We start from the raw sequence: 18708 nt of genomic DNA, 5'->3' as shown, positions 1-18708 counted from the left end.
AACTGACGGAATGGATGACCAAGGATCTTGTTCATTTCCAAGAAAGGGTTAATTTCCATATTGTAAGAATGTTTAAAAACACTTTTTGCCCACTGTCTGACATTAACGTAGCATGGAAAAGTGACTTTGGGTTGGTCTCACCAGATGGCTCCTGGAAAAATGTGTGAAGGCTAATTTTAAGGTGCACTTTCCACACATCCTGTGGCCCTTTTCTATGGGGTATTGCACAGCTGAGATTGCATTTGAAGACTCACAAAGGCTAACACAAATGTTCCCCCTGGGTTACGTTGCTTTTTTAGATGTGTGGTGGTAAAACGTTTTCCCCATGTAAAGTTGCCCTTCTGCTAAGGTGTAACTGAGGGAATTACTCAGCAGGATCGAAGATGGAGTGAGAAACCTTACCTGTGCACCCTAGGATGTTGCTCCTGGGGAATGGATTAGAGAAGTTGGAGAAATGCAAGATCTAGTAGAGTTCTACTGACCAGAGGGGAAATGGCATTTATACAGCAAGGCAGGTACTGTAGGCTACCCTTGACTGTAATGGATCCACAATATTAGAAAAATTAACCTTCTTAAAACATGGAGAAGATCCAACCCTTTGAAGATTGGGGTCCACTCTTGTCCAGATGTGCTTCATACTCGGTCCTGATTGAAGTCAAACTTTGAATACGTTTTGTTTGAAATTAATTGAACAGTAGGAGGGGTAACGAGTATCAAGGAGATCAAAGCACCCCAGTGAAATTGTGGATCAATTAATCAACCCAGTGTCCTCAGATTACATAATGTATATCCAGTTGCTAGATTGTGGAGGGCAGCCGCAGGAAATGAGAACACATGGCTGCCAATGATTGTAGCATATCTCGTTGTATTTACATGACTTATTTTCATAGTACGCTCAGTTGGTGACCTTCACTTGCTGCACAACCCATTTCCATATGGAAACAATTGTAACTCCTTGGTCCAGATTTGTAATTTGTATGAATTGCCGAGGGGCCATATGAGTTAACGATAAACTAATCGTGGTTTTATCTTTACAATATCCAGAGCCTCTTGTAAGCCCTGGGAGATACAAAGTTAATGATGGGGCGGGTGGAATCCTAGTGTGCTTTCTGAAGACGATAAATGTGGGTGCAGCGGGGGGAGATGGTGTATAGAGAGACTTTAGTTATGAATTGTAGGGACTACTGGTGACCTACATGTCAAAGTTTAAAATAGTTTTGTTTTGGAGGAAGTTGCAATACTCTTTTCACAATTTAAAAAAAAAAAAAAATGAAATTAAAAAAAGATATTGGAGACTGCATTTAATAGAATAATAGTAGTGGTGTTAAGGAGGGAATAGCAACAATGTATTTGTTTGGGTTGGGGGCAGGCTCGGCACAAGATTTTGTATAAGACTAGTCTATACTAAAGTGGTTATTCGCCCTTGATTTTCTGAGCTCTACACACCCACTGATCTAGAACGCCAATGTGCACTGCCATTTCTGCCCCAGCAAAGGAATGTGAAGCTTGGCCTGGTTTGCGTCAGTCTAAATTGTGAGTAGTGGGGTAGTTTGGTAAATTGGTAGTCAACTTAAACCATTCAATCAAAGCTCAGCAGCTGAATACCAGTGTATCTTTGTAGAAGAGATTAGTAGTAGCCATAAACTGAAAGACTCTTAAGTAACTGCCATGCTCACCCCCAATGATTACCACCCCAAAACCTATGGTCTGTCTGGGCCATAATGCCTTTCACAATACTTCCTCCGTTAAGAGCAAATGATGAAAGTAAGGAAACATGCTTATGATCCAGAACAATTGGTGTTTAACAAGAGGCTGGAGCAAACGTTTTGTCAAGGAATTTAGTACATGTTGGTGGCGCAGTACGAAACTAGTTGTAGGTTTGTTCAGCCATCACTTGTAACAAATCTCTTAGCGGCCTATAGTTGTGAGAGCATGATCACTTTTTTTATGTAGTCAACACCAGCTTCCCTAGTTTCATCAGCTGCCAAATTCAACCCTGTATCTCTAAAGTTCCCAGTTCCTTATGCAGGGTTGGAAACTTTAACTACAATGATTTTGAACATGGTTCTGGGAAGCCCTGATTTCCTGGTCTATGCCTAGAAGTCTGCACTAATATATGGGATTTATCTTGCCCCCTGCCCCACCAACACTGCTATTCCCTCAAGTATAAAGTAATGAGGTTGCTTCAACCCTCGTGTCTTTTGATGGAGAAGCTGTTCGCATGGTCACTTGCTAGATTACAGCCTTGAGTCCCACGGACACTTCAGTTGTCCACTCAAAAGTGCTGTCTATCCTTTTCATGCTTGCATTATGGGTCCAATTGCACGCTTTCGGAATTCCCTTGTCTTGTTCTACCTTCACTTTTCTTAGCTTCTCTACACATTTACAGCTAATTTAGTGTACTGAGCCCACTGTAGTAAGCTTGATGCCAATCCCCTCCCCCCTTCCCCCTCTCTCAAAAGTGGATTGATAACCTGCCCTTCTGGTTGTAACCTCACCCACAATAACGTCCTCCACTCAAAGCAATAGGTTTAAGAAAGCTCAAGACTAGAATGTGCACAAGGGAATGTTACAGTTTATACAATTTCTACCAGAACACCACAGCATTACAATGAATGTGGATGATTGAATTAGCAAAGCCCTGTAATCGCAATGTGCAGCACCCTGTGGATTTGCTGGAGAGTGAAAATGCTTATTTTTGAACTGGCTGAAAATACAAAAGGTTAAGGCGTCAGTTTCCAATTCTATTTCCTGGTCGGAGATCTGCAATCGGCAGTTTCCTGCTTTAGCTGCTTTTTTCAGACAGGTATTCAGTTTCGACAGTGATTTTTTTTTTTACATTTTTTATTTATTTTTAATACACTTCTTCTAACTTCCCTTTGTTAGCTACATTGCTGAAGGTGAAGTTGTAGAAATGCAAGGTGTAGGAAGTCTCCAAAGGGTAGAGCTGAAATTCTAACCTTCCTATGTAACGAGCCTCTGCGTCCGCATGAAGCGAGACCAACATCAAGTTTCAAAGATCTTAACTTTCATACCGAAGGGAACCTGTGACATGACTTTTAAGAATGGCTTACTGGTTGCCAACTTCTATTGCACATCAGTATAATGTTCATTTTAAGATTCCAGGAATATTTATCTTTAATAGTGGGGCTGCCACTAGAGCAGTACGAAAAGGCCGCTCGTTTATTAATTTATAGCAAGGAATATTAGTTGAACGGTTGGATTGAGAAACTAATACACACAACGCACAGTAAAATGAAATCAAACTTATTTTTGCGATGTATATTTACAGCAATCTGTTAACAATAACCAGGCCTTACCTGTAAGTTAAAATTATAATCACAAGTGTATACTTATCATGTGTGAGCCCTAATATACCACCATTGCCGATACTGCAGGCATTTTAAGATGTCTGACTTTATAACATTTAGTTGCATTTGATTTTGTCAGAGTACTGTCTAGCAGCGCTTGATCCTAGAGATGTTGCTTGTATTTTATTTAGTCCATGATCTGTGTTGAAAACCCCAAACGGGTGTGCGAACCGCGAAACGTGGTTTTGATTTTTTTTTTTTTTCCCATGGCATTATACAATGAAGTATTTTACATTGTCTGGAAAGGTTTAGTGATTTATACTCCACTCTTCGGAGTGCATTCCATTGCCCTGTACCTTGGTACGAAGGTTTTTTCATATTTATCTATCTATGCTGGCGCGAACTGCATTGCAGTTGAGGGCTGGGGAGAGGGAAACCGAAGGCAGCAGACCAGGGCTCGTGGGAGAGGAAGCCCTTTATCATGCAACTGTTTATAAAAATAAAAAAAATCCTTTTCTAAATTGTTTTCAATGGAGTACTGGAGAAATGCTTTCCTTATTAAACTAGAATTACTTTTTTGTTTCTTAATCAAGATGTTCATCGCTCGTGATAGTTTTATTATTCGGAGTGATGGCTTGTTCTTTTATATTTGCCATTATAGTAGCTTGCCTAATAAACGTAACTGCTTTTAGGAGATGGTGGGTTACATTTAAATGCATTAAAAATGTAACTCATTTGTGCAATAATTCAGAGCGGTCCTCTCCAAATGGGTCTGGACCATAATTCCCTGGCTGTTTATCATGCCAAAGGCACAGTAAACCAGGGCCTATGCTGTTTTGTGCTGGCGTTGCGCTTGGCTTGCTTTAGGCATGAATGACTAATGTACAGAAGCCATTTATCCACAACCTCTCGCCAGGAGGTGGAGATTAATGACTCCTGGTCTCCCCTAAAAGGCTTCTAATTGGCATGCATTTTGTTCCTACTCTGTCTGGCCATAGATAACTCCACTCGGAATACCTGGTCCTGGACACCCTTTGCGGCTGTCTCCTTTATTTGCAGAAGGTCTCTAAATCTTGGAGAGCTGCAGTGTTTACAGCACCTCCTATTGCTAGATCCCTGCCGTCCTTGCATTGGGGTCCCTCATTCAAATCCAGTATTCTTGCCACAACCACTGTCAATTATTCAGGTTGGCCTAATTGTGTGCACATTGGTGTGTGCAAATTGGCGGTGGCAAGCAAAGAACGGTTTGCAACATTCAGGAGTGCAATGTTCTAAAAATCTCCCATTTCTTCAGTTTCCTGCTTGTACACACACTACGCTTTTTCTGTAGCAGGTTATTTTTGAAGTATTGTCACCTAGATCACAATTAGATTTACCCAATTTGTTACACTTTCAGGTCTGCATGCATGTGGATTTGGGTTGTCTTGCTTTCTCCCAGGATGTCTGCCTGGCTTCTCTTGTCCTTTGGCGCTAGAGGCCTCGGATTAAATGAATAAAAATAACTCGGCTGTAGTGGTACTTGAAATAACACGAGTTTAAGATTGCTGCCAGTAGGGTATGAACCCTCAAAGGCAGTGGCTCAACTATCCTCTGCCCTTTCTCACGACAGCCCTTATCAAGGGGCCATTGGAACACTGCCCTCATTCAGTGACCATTTGCAACCGTACAAACCATGGCAAAAACTAGGATCACTCTGACTGGTGTCGGCCATGCATGTCCTCCAGTTAAAATGTTCTCGCATGCCACCACCTCAGTAGTTTGCAGTACCAGTTTTTAGCCCAAACCCTCCACCTCCCCATGTTGCGGACGGGGGGGGGGGTGGGTCGAAGGTGGAGGTGGGAGGGAGGAGAAGGTGGAGGTGAGAAGGTGGAGGGTTTGGTGCCTGAGCCTTCCTCCTTCTCCCTACGCATTGCACGCTCTGCTCCATCCAAGGGAAAATGCACCTAGTGTCTACTGAAAATTAACTGAGACTACTTTGACCCAGCCATGCTCGGTCATCCACCCTGTCCCTAGACCTTAAACTTAATTACTTGTAAATGCATCAGCGGACCAAGTTTTCCACAAGAAACGTGGCGTGTTCTGCATTGCAATGGCTTTAGATACTGAACTGCCGCAGTTTGTTTCCCTGCATCAAAGTATAGAACTGTCCTGAGCAAAATTCACTTCCTGGATCGGACTCGTCATGGCTTTCCTCCTGCAAGGATTAATTTATTATGGCATGCCCCATAATGGGCCACTGACAACTGGAGCCTGTGCTGCCTAGTACTTCATTGCAGCCCCACCACCTTAAATGAGTTTCTGCTTTTGTCGGAGTATTTGGTGCCGGAGAGCAGTGGTCTCCATCCACTTCGATGCGATTATGAGTTTAATTATCGGTTTACTATTACATACACTTGACTAATGGGTGCCTTCAGAGCAGTTAAACACATTGATGACAAATATTTGATCAGATGGGCAGGAGAGTGGTTTTGGGGTCAGGCATGTGTTGGGAACTACATAAATTAGCTGATGGGTCTTACAACATGTTAACTATTCATTTTCTTTACTTTTCAGGCTCACAAGACTGTGAACTTTGTGTCCACTCTGCTTCAGATCACCATGTCGGAGCAACTGGATTTGCCAGTGAGACAGGCAGGCAAGTGGGCTGACTTAAGTTTTCATAATCTATTATTTTGTGAAGTTTCACTAGGACCTAACTGTCATTGTCGTTGCCACCAAGCACTTTGTCTGGGAGTGGGGCAGATTGGAGTCAGGCGATGATGGTAAAACAATACTTTGCAGGTAAAGATGATAGGTAAAATTGGCAGGGATGACTGGGTACTATAGCATAATGTATACCACAGCTCTTTGTGTTGGTCAGTGCTGAGATATCCTATGCTACTACGTCGGCTTGAGAGCCACATTTATTAATATACCATCAACCGAAAGGCTTTGTATATACAACATACATAACAAACACATTACAATGACACGGGTAGTCTCAATTTTGTAACGCAGGTGGGAAATGGTTGCATTGCATATCCTGCATGAAACAATGTTTTCAAAGGTCTGTCACAATAAAATGGAATAAAGATTTTCCATAATAACTTACTAGAGTCTTCATTCTATTAAAGACACAGAGGCGAGCATTATGCTTCTTTCTTTATTTTAACATTTAAAGAAAGCTCAGCAGCAAGATATTTTATCAGTGCACCCGAGTGCCATAGATCATAGGTATAGAGAAAAGGTGCACTGTAAAATATAACAAATATACGACAAGTAGAAACAATCTCATAATATGCCCTTAAGTCCTTGAAAAAATAATAAACTCCATTTACCACAGGGTTTGTTGAAAGTTCATCTCAAGGCCACCAACACGTGACCTGGGTCCTCCAATGGGTGTCTGAGTCCCCTCATAAACGGTCTTGAACATGATGCAACTTCCTCTTTCGAGGCTGCCAACTTGGCCGATAGAAAAATTGGAACTGAAGCCATCTCATAGCAGAAGATGGAAACGTGCTGTGGATTAGGCGGACTTGTCTGTTGGCGCTGTTGAGAAATAAAGAACTCAAATGACTTCGTGTATATTACAACCCTAGTTCCCTTAGAGGGGTGGGAGAGAAATACATTGTGTTATTTTGAGCAACATGCATTCAAAATGATCAAACTTTCTTAGCAATGTGTATATATAATAATTATCCAGCGAGATAGTCTTCATTTCTCGCCGGGTGGGATAATGCTTGCCTCTGTGTCTTTAATAGAATTAAGACTGTCTAGCAAGTTATTATGGAAAATCTTTATTCTATGTCCAGACCGGAGGCTCACATTATGCTCGGTTAAAGCTTACCACAATGGATGCCGGCTGTTCTACCGGTTTCAGGTAGAATTGCTTGAATATAAATTCACCTGCCCAGTTCGCCATCCTCAAATCTTCCAGTCGGATTCTGACCTGGAAGGCTTTGGAAGCCATGGCTCCTCTCACGGAGTGGGCTCCGAAGTGCAAGGTATATATTCCTGCTTGGGTTAAAGTCCACTGCACCCAGCGTGCTAAGGTTGGAGCGGAAACTGCTTTATGGGATTTGCGCAAAGCTATCAATAGCTGTCCATTAGGAGAGGCCCTATGAGGAGCCGTAACCTCTTCATAGGCCTTCAGGCATCTGACTAAGCAGAGGGCTCTGATGTCGCTCTCCTGCAGGAGACGAGGCAGAGCAGTGTAGTGAGTTTGCCAGATAGAGCAGTTCGGGATAATTCCTCATTATCTGGCCAAGATAATAAGAGATTCAGCACTTAACGTCCCAAGCTTACCGGGACGGAGGCGGGACTGTAAGTCTGACACCCTTGAGTAGTCTGCAAACAAGGTGATGCTCTCCTGCTGGGATCCCTTGTATGAGGTCGTGGTCTGCTGAAATAGAAGAGCGGTAGGCGTTAACTGTCCTGTAGGCAAGACCTCTTTCAATTAAGGATGCTAGGAAATTTAGAATTTCCTCTATAGGCGCTGAAACTGGATGTAATCCTTTGTCTTGGCACCAGGTCCTCCAGGTGTTCCATGAGTTGGAGTGTTTTCAGAGTAGCGGGGACCCAGCTCTCTTCAATGAGGCTGAATGCCATGTGTGACATGCCGGAAACTCCATCTCGACCTGAAATCCTCTAGGCTGCTAGGATCAGGGATCCGTTTAGGAGTGGGGGGTGACGCTGCCCTGATGGATCCAAAAGGAGATTGGGAAATCTGGGTAGGATTGGAAAATCCGAAGAAAGTTCCAGAAGAACTGGATACCAGGTCTGAGAAGTCCAGACTGGGGCTATGAGGACCAATTCTGTTTGCGAGGACCCTGGCGAAGGCACGTCGGGAACAATCATGTTTCAGGGGGGGAAAGGCATAGTGTACCCCTTCGGTCCAATGTTGTAGGAAAGTGTCCGTCGCAGTTGCTGCTGGATCTGGTTTCCAGCTGAAAAACACTGGTAGATGGGTGTTGAGGCAAACGGGTCCTTGGACATGGAACCCCAAACCTGTTGAAGGCGCGAAGGAAGACTTCTCTGTCGAGCCTCCAGTCGCTGTAATCAATCGTATGTCGGGAGTACCAATCCGCCACTACGTTCGTGAAGCCTGGTAGATACTCCGCCGTGACCAAAATCAGATGCTCTAGACAGAAATGCCAAAACTCTTTGGTTAGTTCTGCTAGGGGCTGAGATTTGGTGCCACCCAGATGATTGTATCTTACTGCTGAAATGTTGTCCATCTTCAGCAAAATGCAACAACTCGTTCTGCCTCTGGCAAAGGAGCGTACTGCGAAGAGCCCGCTAGGAGCTCTAGGAAGTTTATATGCATCTCGAGTTCCTGAGTTCCTCGAGTTCCTGCCTCCTGTGGCCACTGGACCGCATCTCGCTCTCCAGCCGGAGCGGCTGGCATCTGACTATCACTATATCTGGAGCAGATCCGAAGATTGCTCGGCCGTTCCAGGCCTCCATGTGTGTGAGCCACCAGTTGAGCTCCGTTCTCGCTTATGATGATAGTGTTAGTCGCTGGGAGTAAGAGACTGTGTCTCAAGTGCTGACCCTTTAGTCTCTGCAATTCCCGGTAGTGGAAAGGTCCGGGAAATATAGCTTGGAGAGAAGTCCTATCACCCTCACAAGCTCTCGAGAGATATGCAGTCCTTCTGCAGGAGTCTGCGAATCTCCCGTTTGGTGGAGTGAATTTTGGCCGTCAGACGGAACTGAGCAGTTTCGGTGTCTACTACAAATCTTAAACTCTAGTTTCCTGGATGAGTGAAGGATCGATTTCTCCCAATTTATGAGTAATCCGCGACACTGCAGCTGGTCTATGGCCAGCCTGGTCTGTTCTACCAGAGCTTGAGCCATGAAAATAATATTGTCCAGGTATATTATCCGCCGGACGCCTTGTTCTCTTAAATGCGCTACTACTGGTCTCAGGAGCTTGGTGAAAGCCCAAGGAGCTGTAGAGAGTCCGAATGGCAAACTTAACTCCCAGTCTCAGGGTTTCCAGGAGAAACTCAGATAGCTTGCGTGGTCCTGATGTATGGGTACCGCGAGGTACGCATCTTTCAGATCCAGACGCATAAGCCAGTCGTTGGGGTCTCGGGATATCCCTGAGCATGTGAATATCCTCAATTTTGAAATGGCGGTAAATAATGAAGTTGTTGAGAGCCCTTAGGTTTATCAACTGGTGCACTTTTTGCTTTTTGCGTACCAGAAATATGGGGCTGAAGAAACCGCCTTGGCTTGGGCAGGGGCGAATCGCGCTTCCTTGTCCTCCTTGGACATTGTAATTGGAGTGGGGTGACCTGCTTGAAAGGGTTGTGCAAAGAATTCTAGGCGCATACCGTGAACCGTCTCTGACCCATGCCTCCCCTGATGAGGAATCCCATGCATGCGCAAAAGGAGCTAACCTCCCTCCTATAGGCGTTTGGGACGCTGGCGCTGCTATAAGCAGACTGACCTGTGGTTCGTTGCTCGGCTGGGTATCGAGCGGCTCTCCTCCAACCGCGACCTCTTCCTCGCCCTCTTGAAGGGAAGGAGGTTTCTGAGCAATCCTGCCAGGCGTGTGTTGATCCCTGGATTGTTGAAGTCTTCGATCAAAAAAGTATCGGCCAGAATAGCGACCTGTACCTCGTCCGGCCCTAGAGAAAATTTTAGAGGAGAACTCTTTTGATGGAGGCTTGAGCTTTGTCTAAAGCTGTGAAGGTGCCAACAAACTTGGACATCTCCTTCATGAAGATATCACCGAAGAGCAGACTCTGTGCCGCGGCCCCGGATTCGATGTCTGCTAATTCACTTAGTTTGGCGTCATTCTTGTAGAGGATGTCTTTGCGGCGTTCTGCCGATATGGCACAGCTGGCGTTACCCAGCAAACCAATGGCTCTTTGGGCCCAACCATAGAGGATTACTGGATCGATAGGGTCTCCAGAAGCTATGGCTGCTTCGGCTAGGTCCATCCTCTTCGCTAGAGGACCAGTGACGTCAATACACTGTCCTGACGGGACCTCCAGGCAAAATCGATGCCCTTTCGTGGGTCTTTGACATGCTTTCCAAGAAAAGTAATCATTTTGGAGTCTAACTCCGGCGTCGGGGCCTCTTTGCCTGGAATGTCTGGGCCTCTTTGCCTGGAATGTCCGGGCGTGGGCATTCTGCCCTGAGTCTCGCTCTAACCTTGTCCAGGCGTTTGCGTAACCTGTCTTTGATGTACTCAGTTGTTCTCGGAGACGGTTCCCAGTCGGTAGATCTGGGATGTACTAAGTCTTCCGTAGTAAACATCCCCTTGGAAGGAGAAAGTTCCTTGGTTGGCTTCTTAGGGATGGGGGCTGCCGCAATCCCTGAAGTTGAGGGTCGTGACCCTATTGTTTGCGTGTCCTCGTCTGAAGAGGTGGGAGATTGATTGCCGAAATCGTATCCTTCTTGATCAGTGCCCTGTTGGTAACCCTCTGGGCTTGGGGGTCTAGTACCCCTGTTTTCTTCCTCGGGGTAAAAAGTCCATCAGTGGAAGGGGTTTCCTTCCTATCCAAAAAGGCCTTTTTCATCATGGAGAAGGCGTCTGATAGGGTAGCAGTGGCTGGTTCTGGCTGGCTCGGGGTGGGGGGGAGGGGGATGTCATAGAGTTTATACTCGAGCGCGCCGAAGTATATCCCCTATCTGAAAGGTGCATTCTCTTTTGTGTCTACTTTTTTGGTAGGAGTTCTCGTGTAGGTGCTCCTCCATGTCGTCCAGGTGCTGCTGGATAGGCAGGAGCATTTCTGATGCAGCTCTTTTGACGCTGGTCTCCACTGAAGAACTCAGCACTTTTTCTAGGCTGTTTGCCATTGCCATTTCGTCTATTTGGTAAGCATCTTCCTCATATTTAGACCAATCCTGGCCATGAGGGAAGTGCTGGGCTGACATTCTTACAATTGTACTGCACCTTTCTATTCTCCCTTTTCTTAAATGATTTTATATATATATTCATTAAAAAAATGTCAACTTTTAAGGGGACGTTATGGTTAAGTTGCACTACTAAAAACCTGTGCAATTCACTAAGCCCTTTCTAACGTGCCATTATGGTTCAAAGTAAAACCGAAAAACCCCTGAAATTCGCCAGTTATGGTAGGCTAAGCACCCATACCTGCCCGCACCACTGTGCATTGCTAGCACTAACACCCAGGACATGAAAGATGGCATCACAAATGTCATTGATGACATCACTGACTATATCCCATGTGTAGCCCCTTTGTTTTTGATCACTGCCAAATATATATATATGTATATTCAGTAAAAAAACTTTGTTAAAGGGACTTTATGGTTACAAGTAAAATCGAAAAACCCCTGAGATTCGCCAGTTATGGTAAGCTAAGCAACCATAACTCGCGCCACCACCGTGCACTGCTAAGACTAACACCCAGGACATCAAAAATATTTTGTACCGATTGTCACAGATTTTCAGTAGGGCAACGTAACCATAATGTGCCTTTAGCAAGGGTCTTTTGCTAAACATTATACACCTTGCGAAGAATGCCACATGAAAATAGGCTGGCTTACAGCATGGTGACATGTCCCAGAATCGGTACACACTTTACAGTAAAATCTATGCCTCGTGGACAGTGTGGAAATAGATTTTATATTGATGTAGGAACGTCCACCTTCAACATTTCCCTAACACAACGCCAACACGTATTGGTATGCAGCGATTACCACTGCAGTACACATTTATCTTTAGCAAAAGTTTTCATTATCTGAAAATGACATCAGCTAAAGCCATCCCTCCTCCCCAAGAAACAGCAGCACTGCTGTAATGAAGCATGAGAAACAGTGCCGGTACTTTGCAAATAACAAATGCACAAAATTTGTCACCGTACATGTACCAACATATTACTGTTGCCTATTTGCTCATTGCCGTTTGCAAATTGCCTTATTACCTTCCATACCAAAAAATAAAGCCACCTGTTAAGATAGTAAATATTGCGTTAATAGCGACCTTTCACAATGTACATACATTTTTGAAAAAATGTGCATACACTGCAAGTATTGCATATTTCTCGGTAAAATGCATGGAGGCAATAATCTTTGGCTGTAATGGTCTAAATTTGCACAGCAGTAACGTGTGGTATTAAAAAGGAGTACTTGTTTTAATTCGGGAGCGGCTTAGGTGGGACAAAATCCTTTTTCAAGATGACCACCATAGAAAGGGAAAGCAGTTGTTTCATACATGGCCCCTCTTCCCTTTCCATGGTAGGCTGCAAAAAGCACAAGTACGCGACTTGACGCAGAACCTGTAAATCAACATACAGTGACGTACAACCTAATAACTTACATTTTGAAGTAATAGACTGCATTGTAAAAGAAAACGTGAACATGTTAGAGGTTGTAATGTAGGTTCATTTAACAACCAACTGTCAGACCATCGGAGTAATCCCATGTTCAAAGCAATGATAAAGGTTGTAAGGGCGGCAACATCAGGAACACGGTGGTTTTGTCCCATATAAAAATTATGGTTTCTTGGTGAAAGCAGCTGCTTTGTTTCCACAGTGATTTGTAAGAAAGCACAATGCGTGATGTGATGTTGCTCCGAATAGCGAGTTCAGCGTACGGGCAAAGTGGGCTTAGAGTGTCATCCCACATAATTGTTATGCACAGGCAACCGCTTACGAGCAGTTGTATTTGGCGTCCGAAAAAGCCCTCACTCGGCATCTGGAAACCATGGCACGGACAGTGCGGCAAGATGTAACTAGGCGGCAAACGTTACAGAAAATTAAAAAATAAGTAATACAGAAATATAAGTGGTCACACATGACAGTTTACTGAAATGCTAGTATTGACCATGTGTAATTATAGTAACAGGCTGCAAACGCTGAGATTCTGCATGCGCCGTAAGATAAAAAAAAATTGCAACTATATAGGGAGACGATAATTCAGTTATGAATGGAGAATGAATGGCCAAATATAAAAAAATTGACGTTTCGTGATTTCAAAGAACAAAAAAACGCGCAAAGTGATACACAAAGGTATGCGAGGAAACATAACGGTGCAAACAAGAAATATTAATGCTAAAAAGGATGAGTGTAGTCATAATTTACAAATGGGGAACCTGTGCACTCTGCAAAATTACAGGAAAAATGTAACCGTGTAGAAGGATAATACGTGAGTTATATTGGCGCAATTAGATTGTCGGTAATTTAAAATGAAAGTGCGGGTCCCTGTAGAGTGGACAAAAGTAAACTTGCATGATATTTACTGCCTCCATTCTTCAAGTCAGACACCAATGTATTCACATAGAAGAATCTTCGTGGACTGATTGTGCATGTCCCTTACAAACTTTTTAAAACATAACCTTATCAATTGCAATTTTTTTCGACCCTTTCATTCCTTGAATTTCTTTTTAGGTCTGTCGCTCAAGGTCAAAAAACAATTGCCCCTTTTACATTCCGTTGGATGCGCAGGCATATGGAGCGTCCAACCAAAAAAGCAACTCATGACCTTCACTCAGAAGGCAAATACATTCTTTCTTTGTAACAGCATAATGAAATCCAATTATGAGAGGCACTACTCCCATACACCTTCAGAATTGCTGTTTCCAGCAAACATTGCTGATGGCCTTAGTTTTCAAAACTTAGAACGCCAGTTTGATGGCAGTATTACAAAAACATTTGAACCCAAATGCAGTAATTGATACTGGTACAGTGAGCATTATCTTCCATTTAGACGTATGACTTTGGTGACAAGAAAACTCTACTTTTTCAGTTTGTGCTCCCACATCCCATCACACCCCCCAACAAAGCCTACATCAAAACATGAATAAAAGATAGTGGGGACACCGAAAAAAGCTGACGTACTGCATGCTGTTATACAACCTATCGGGGAAAGCGCCACATGTTAGCGGCCAGGAACTTTTCCCCCCATTTCAGTTTAAGGGGAAAATAGACGTTTTGAAAACCCCCCCTCCCTTATAACTACCCCCCACCGACCAAACATCACCAAACTTCCAAAACAAATGCAGTGTGTCCGATATATTTTTTCCAAACTTTGGTGAGGATTCGTCCAGGGGAGCACAGTTTATAAAGCACTCAAAGTGCTCTTCCTATGTAAACAGCAACTTCACCATAAGTACACAATCACTAATGTGCCTGTCTAATATGCTGCGGTGGGTGTGGCCAGGACCTAGAGATTTGGATGTATGTGCATAGATATTTGAATGAGTGGGTGTACATTGGGTTACAACTCCACTGCTTATAAGGTTGTACTTGGGTGCAGTGCCTTGGCCATGCATCCAAGACTGTACACCCTCCCCAGAATCATCTGACTGGTAAGCAATAGTACGGGTGTATGCAATGCTGTAATATAATATGGCGCTTCCGGCCAGGGTCTAGAGTTGTAGGAGTGTGGGGGTACGGCCTATGGCCTGCAGCCATGCACCCAAAAGTCTACATCCTGCCCACAACCACTTAGTGATGGGTGGTAGTATGGTTGTATCAATAGGTTTGGAAGGCTAGACTCCTAGCTGTATGTCCATAGATATTGCAGTGTTTGGGTGTGCAGTGGCTAATAACTGTAGTGCGTATAACTTTGTTCTTGGGTGCATGGCCTTTGGCCATGCACCCACGACTGTACACACTCCCTACAACCATGTAATTGATGATGAATACTACAGGTGTATCCATTGCTGTGACATGCTGCAGTGGTTGTGGCCAGGGCCTACATTCTTGGAAGTATGGCCTTCAGCCTACGGCCATGCATCGAACACTCTAGTCCCTGGCTACAACCACCGCAGCATGTCGCACCCATGGCGGCGTACTAATCTATAGGACACCCACAGTAGAAAATGATGTAATAACGACATGAACTCAATTTCAATGTTCGCTAACAGCACGCGTGTGCTTAGAACAGTTTCAAAGTGCCTGTAGACAGCATGGACTGAAATACTACCCTTATTAGACCCCTCACTTTCTGAACGCACAAACATCCCGAACTAGGCATGCATAGAGAATACATCATTAACACCTGCTGCCCAAACAAGTACAGTATTTCACCCATCTCTTACTCTCTGAACCTCCCCAAGCACTGTAGGAGATCAAAATAGGTTCCGAAACAGCATTTCGCATGGCGAATACATCATTAACACCTGCGGCCCAAACAAGTACAGTATGTAACCCATCTCTTACTCTGAACGTCCCCACGCACTGCAGGAGATCAAAACTGTTTCTGAAATAGCATTTCGCCTCTGGTGGCGATCGCGCTGTCTTCAGATCCAAGATGTCGGACGCATCCACACATACTCCTACGTCCCGTCCCCTTTCCTCCATACTTTTTTTTTTTTTTTTTTTAAATTTCTTTATTGGTTTTACAACATCAGAACAATCAATCATTAATCAGTGCAATATTCGTAGGCCTGAACAGCAGGTCTTAACTATCCCAACTATCCCGTCCCTCCCCCCCCCCACCGAGACCCCATTGGAACTCTCAAGAGGAAAGCGTCTCAGGCTCATATCTCGTCAGGGCCACTTGGACTGTTCGGGGTGCTATCCAGTGACACTGGGTGGAGTAATGGCATCGTTAAAGCCACCCATCGGTTCAAATCTGCGCTAGAGTCCAGTCTCTGTGTTTGGATTGCCGTTTCCCAAGCCGCCGTCTCAGCAGCTATCCATTTTTTGAGGTCATTCCACCAGAGGGCCCTGTTCGGTCCCCTTGCACTCTTCCAGCTCATGGCGATACGTCTTTTCGCTGTTATATATGCCAAGTCCTTGAGTTTATTTAGGGGCTTGTTCTTGCTGGTCCGTCGGTAGCTTCCCAATATGCAGGCTGCCGGCTCATCGGTCACCAGCTCGATCTCAGCGGTCCCCATTTTTTCCCTTACGCCGCTCCAGAACTGCTGAACTATCGGGCAGCTCCAGAACATGTGGGTCATTCCCGCCCTAGGCTCATGGCATTTGGGGCATGTTTGAATTGTGGCTCCCTTGAAGTTCGATATAACTTCGGGCGTGAGGTAGGCTCTGTTGGTGACATATAGTTGTATGAGTTGGAGGCGGGCATTCCTAGAGATTGCCTTGTGGTAGTGTGTTATTTTCCCCCATGATTTGTCCTCAAATTCGATCCCCAATTCGCTCTCCCATCTACTCTTGCTTTTCAATACGTCATTTGTCGTGCTCTGCAGGAGAGTTTCGTATATTCTGGAGGTTTCATGGCCTCCTTCAGCAGCGTTTAGCAACAGTTCGATAGCCTCGTTTTCCTGAAACCGATTGGCGGCCTCCGGCCATCTTTCCTTCAGGGCTGTCATTACTGCTCCATATAGCAGGAACTGGCCCGGTGGCAGGCCAGTGGATTCGCAGAGGTCGCCGAAAGCCACAAATTCTTGCTCTTGGATGAGGTCCCCAAGCACTGCTACACCATATGGTTCCCACAGCGTGCGTGTGTCCACGTGACCCCATGAGGATTTCGCCATGACAGCTGCGATGGGGATCTGTGGGGAATACGGGTCCGCTGCCCCTATTGCCTTGCAGGCCCTTCTCCAAAGCTGAGTCCCAAGTTTGATCAGGTAAGGGAGGCGTTGCGTGTTTCCCCATCTAACCCAGAGTAGGTCCCTGAGTAGCAGTCTCGGCAGGGCTGGCTGGAGGAGTCTAGTGTCAGCAGTGGTCTCATCTGCCATCCAGTGCATTACGTGCCTTAGTTGGCTAGCCAGGAAGTACAGCTCAAAGTTGGGGATTTTTAGTCCCCCCTTCTCGTAAGGCCTCTGGAGAATGTCTAGTGCCACCCTGTGCCTGCCGCCCTGCCACAGAAATCCCCTGCAGAGCTTGGACAGATCTCTAAAGAAGGTAGAGGGGATGTTAAAGGGTACATTGGTAAAGCAGTGCAGTAGGCGTGGGAGCGCCACCATCTTGAGGAGGCCCGCTCGCCCGGCCATTGAAAGTGGGAGCTTCCCCCAGAACCCCATGGATTTCTCTAGCGCGTCCTTTGCCCTAACCGTATTAAGAATGTGTTCAGTGTTTGGGTGGCGATGGATGGTGATCCCCAGGTATCTAAAGGACGTGGCTTGCCATTGGAGGGCTAGCGGAGGCAGGGAGCCGTACCCCTCACTGTGGAGAGCAGCTAGGGGGTAGAGACAGGACTTGTCTTTATTTATCTGTATGCCCGTAAGTGTGTGGAAGCAGTCTAGTGTCTCTAGGATGTAGGGCAGGCGGAGCTCGGGATCATGCAGGTAGAGCAGCATATCATCTGCGTACATAGAAATAAGGTGTGATACCCCATCTAGCTTGATGCCTCCGTCCCCGTACTCCTGGCGGAGGTACGCGGCCACCGGTTCTGCGGCTATGATGTAGAGCATGGGGGACAGGGGGCATCCTTGCCGTGTACCTCTGTGAAGGGGCCATTTACCGGAGTAGGTCCTGTTAGTACGGACCCTGGCAGTGGGGCGAGTGTAGAGCAATTGGGTCCATTTAAGGAAGGCAGGTCCAACCCCCATCTTGACCATGGTGGCGTACAACCAATCCCATCTGATCGAATCAAAGGCCTTAGTGGCGTCGAGTGATGCCACAGCGTACTTCTGGGGCTTCCCTTCGGTGCCATGTATGATGTGGTGCAATCTACGTAAATTTTCGGTGATGGAGCGTCCTGGCACGTATCCCGTCTGGTCCTGGTGGATCAGGAGGGGGAGTGCTCTGCGCAATCTGCTTGCTAATAGTGCCGCGAGTATTTTGCTATCGACATTTAGCATAGAGAGCGGTCTATACGCTCCACACTCCGTCCCATCTTTGCCAGGCTTTAGTATAGGAATTATTATTGCCTCGCTCATAGAATCCGGGAGGGAGCCCCGCTCAAAGGCCTCGTTGTATACCTGTGCGAGCAAGGGGGCGATGGTCTCCTCGTATGTCTTATAAAATTCCCCGGGAAGGCCGTCCATACCCGGCGTTTTACCCGAGGGTAGTGTTCTGATTATAGCCTTCACCTCGTCAGGTGTAATGGGGTCGTCTAGGGCTTCCGTCATCTGTGGATCTAATCTGGGCAATTGTATGCAGTCTAGGGCGTCTTCGATTCCGGTGGCCGACGAAAGGGGGGTCTGGGAGTAGAGGTCACGATAAAACTCGGAGAAAACCTCATTGATCTCTACCTGTGTGTGCGCAGTGCCGCCATCAGGTTTCCGCACGTGACAGATAGGGGCGCTGGGGGTCTCTCTTTTATATAGCCAGGCAAGGAGTTTGCCAGGTTTGTCTCCTAGGGCGTGTGACCTTTCAACGTGCTTAGTGTAGCTCAGTTTCCCGAGTGTCTCCCAGTGGGTCAGACAGGCCTGTCGCAGTTGAATCATTTCTCGCAGGCTCTCGGGGGTTACGTCCGCTTTGCTTTCTAGCTCGCCCAGTTTCCCCTCTGCCTCCGCCAGGGAGTTCGCGACAGTTCTCTGGGCTCCCCCCACTGCCATCAGCATGTCCCCTCTCATGACCACCTTATATGC

The 18708-nt window shown here is 45.7% G+C and overlaps 1 protein-coding gene across 1 annotated transcript in view; it reads left to right on the top strand.

Moving 5' to 3' along the window:
* The window catches only part of IPO7 (importin 7), a 1018209-nt gene that overhangs the window by 103051 nt on the left and 896450 nt on the right, over positions 1-18708 (top strand). Inside the window, exon 2 of the mRNA XM_069623670.1 lies at positions 5865-5946. Within this exon, the coding sequence (XP_069479771.1) occupies positions 5865-5946 (82 nt within the window). The remainder of the gene's footprint in view (positions 1-5864; positions 5947-18708) is intronic.

Source organism: Ambystoma mexicanum, chromosome 11 (assembly GCF_040938575.1).
Source record: "Ambystoma mexicanum isolate Mex_15411 chromosome 11, UKY_AmexF1_1, whole genome shotgun sequence".
Lineage (NCBI taxonomy): Eukaryota > Metazoa > Chordata > Amphibia > Caudata > Ambystomatidae > Ambystoma > Ambystoma mexicanum.
The sequence above is the reverse complement of the archived record's forward strand: the minus strand, read 5'-3'. Positions and strand labels throughout refer to the sequence as shown.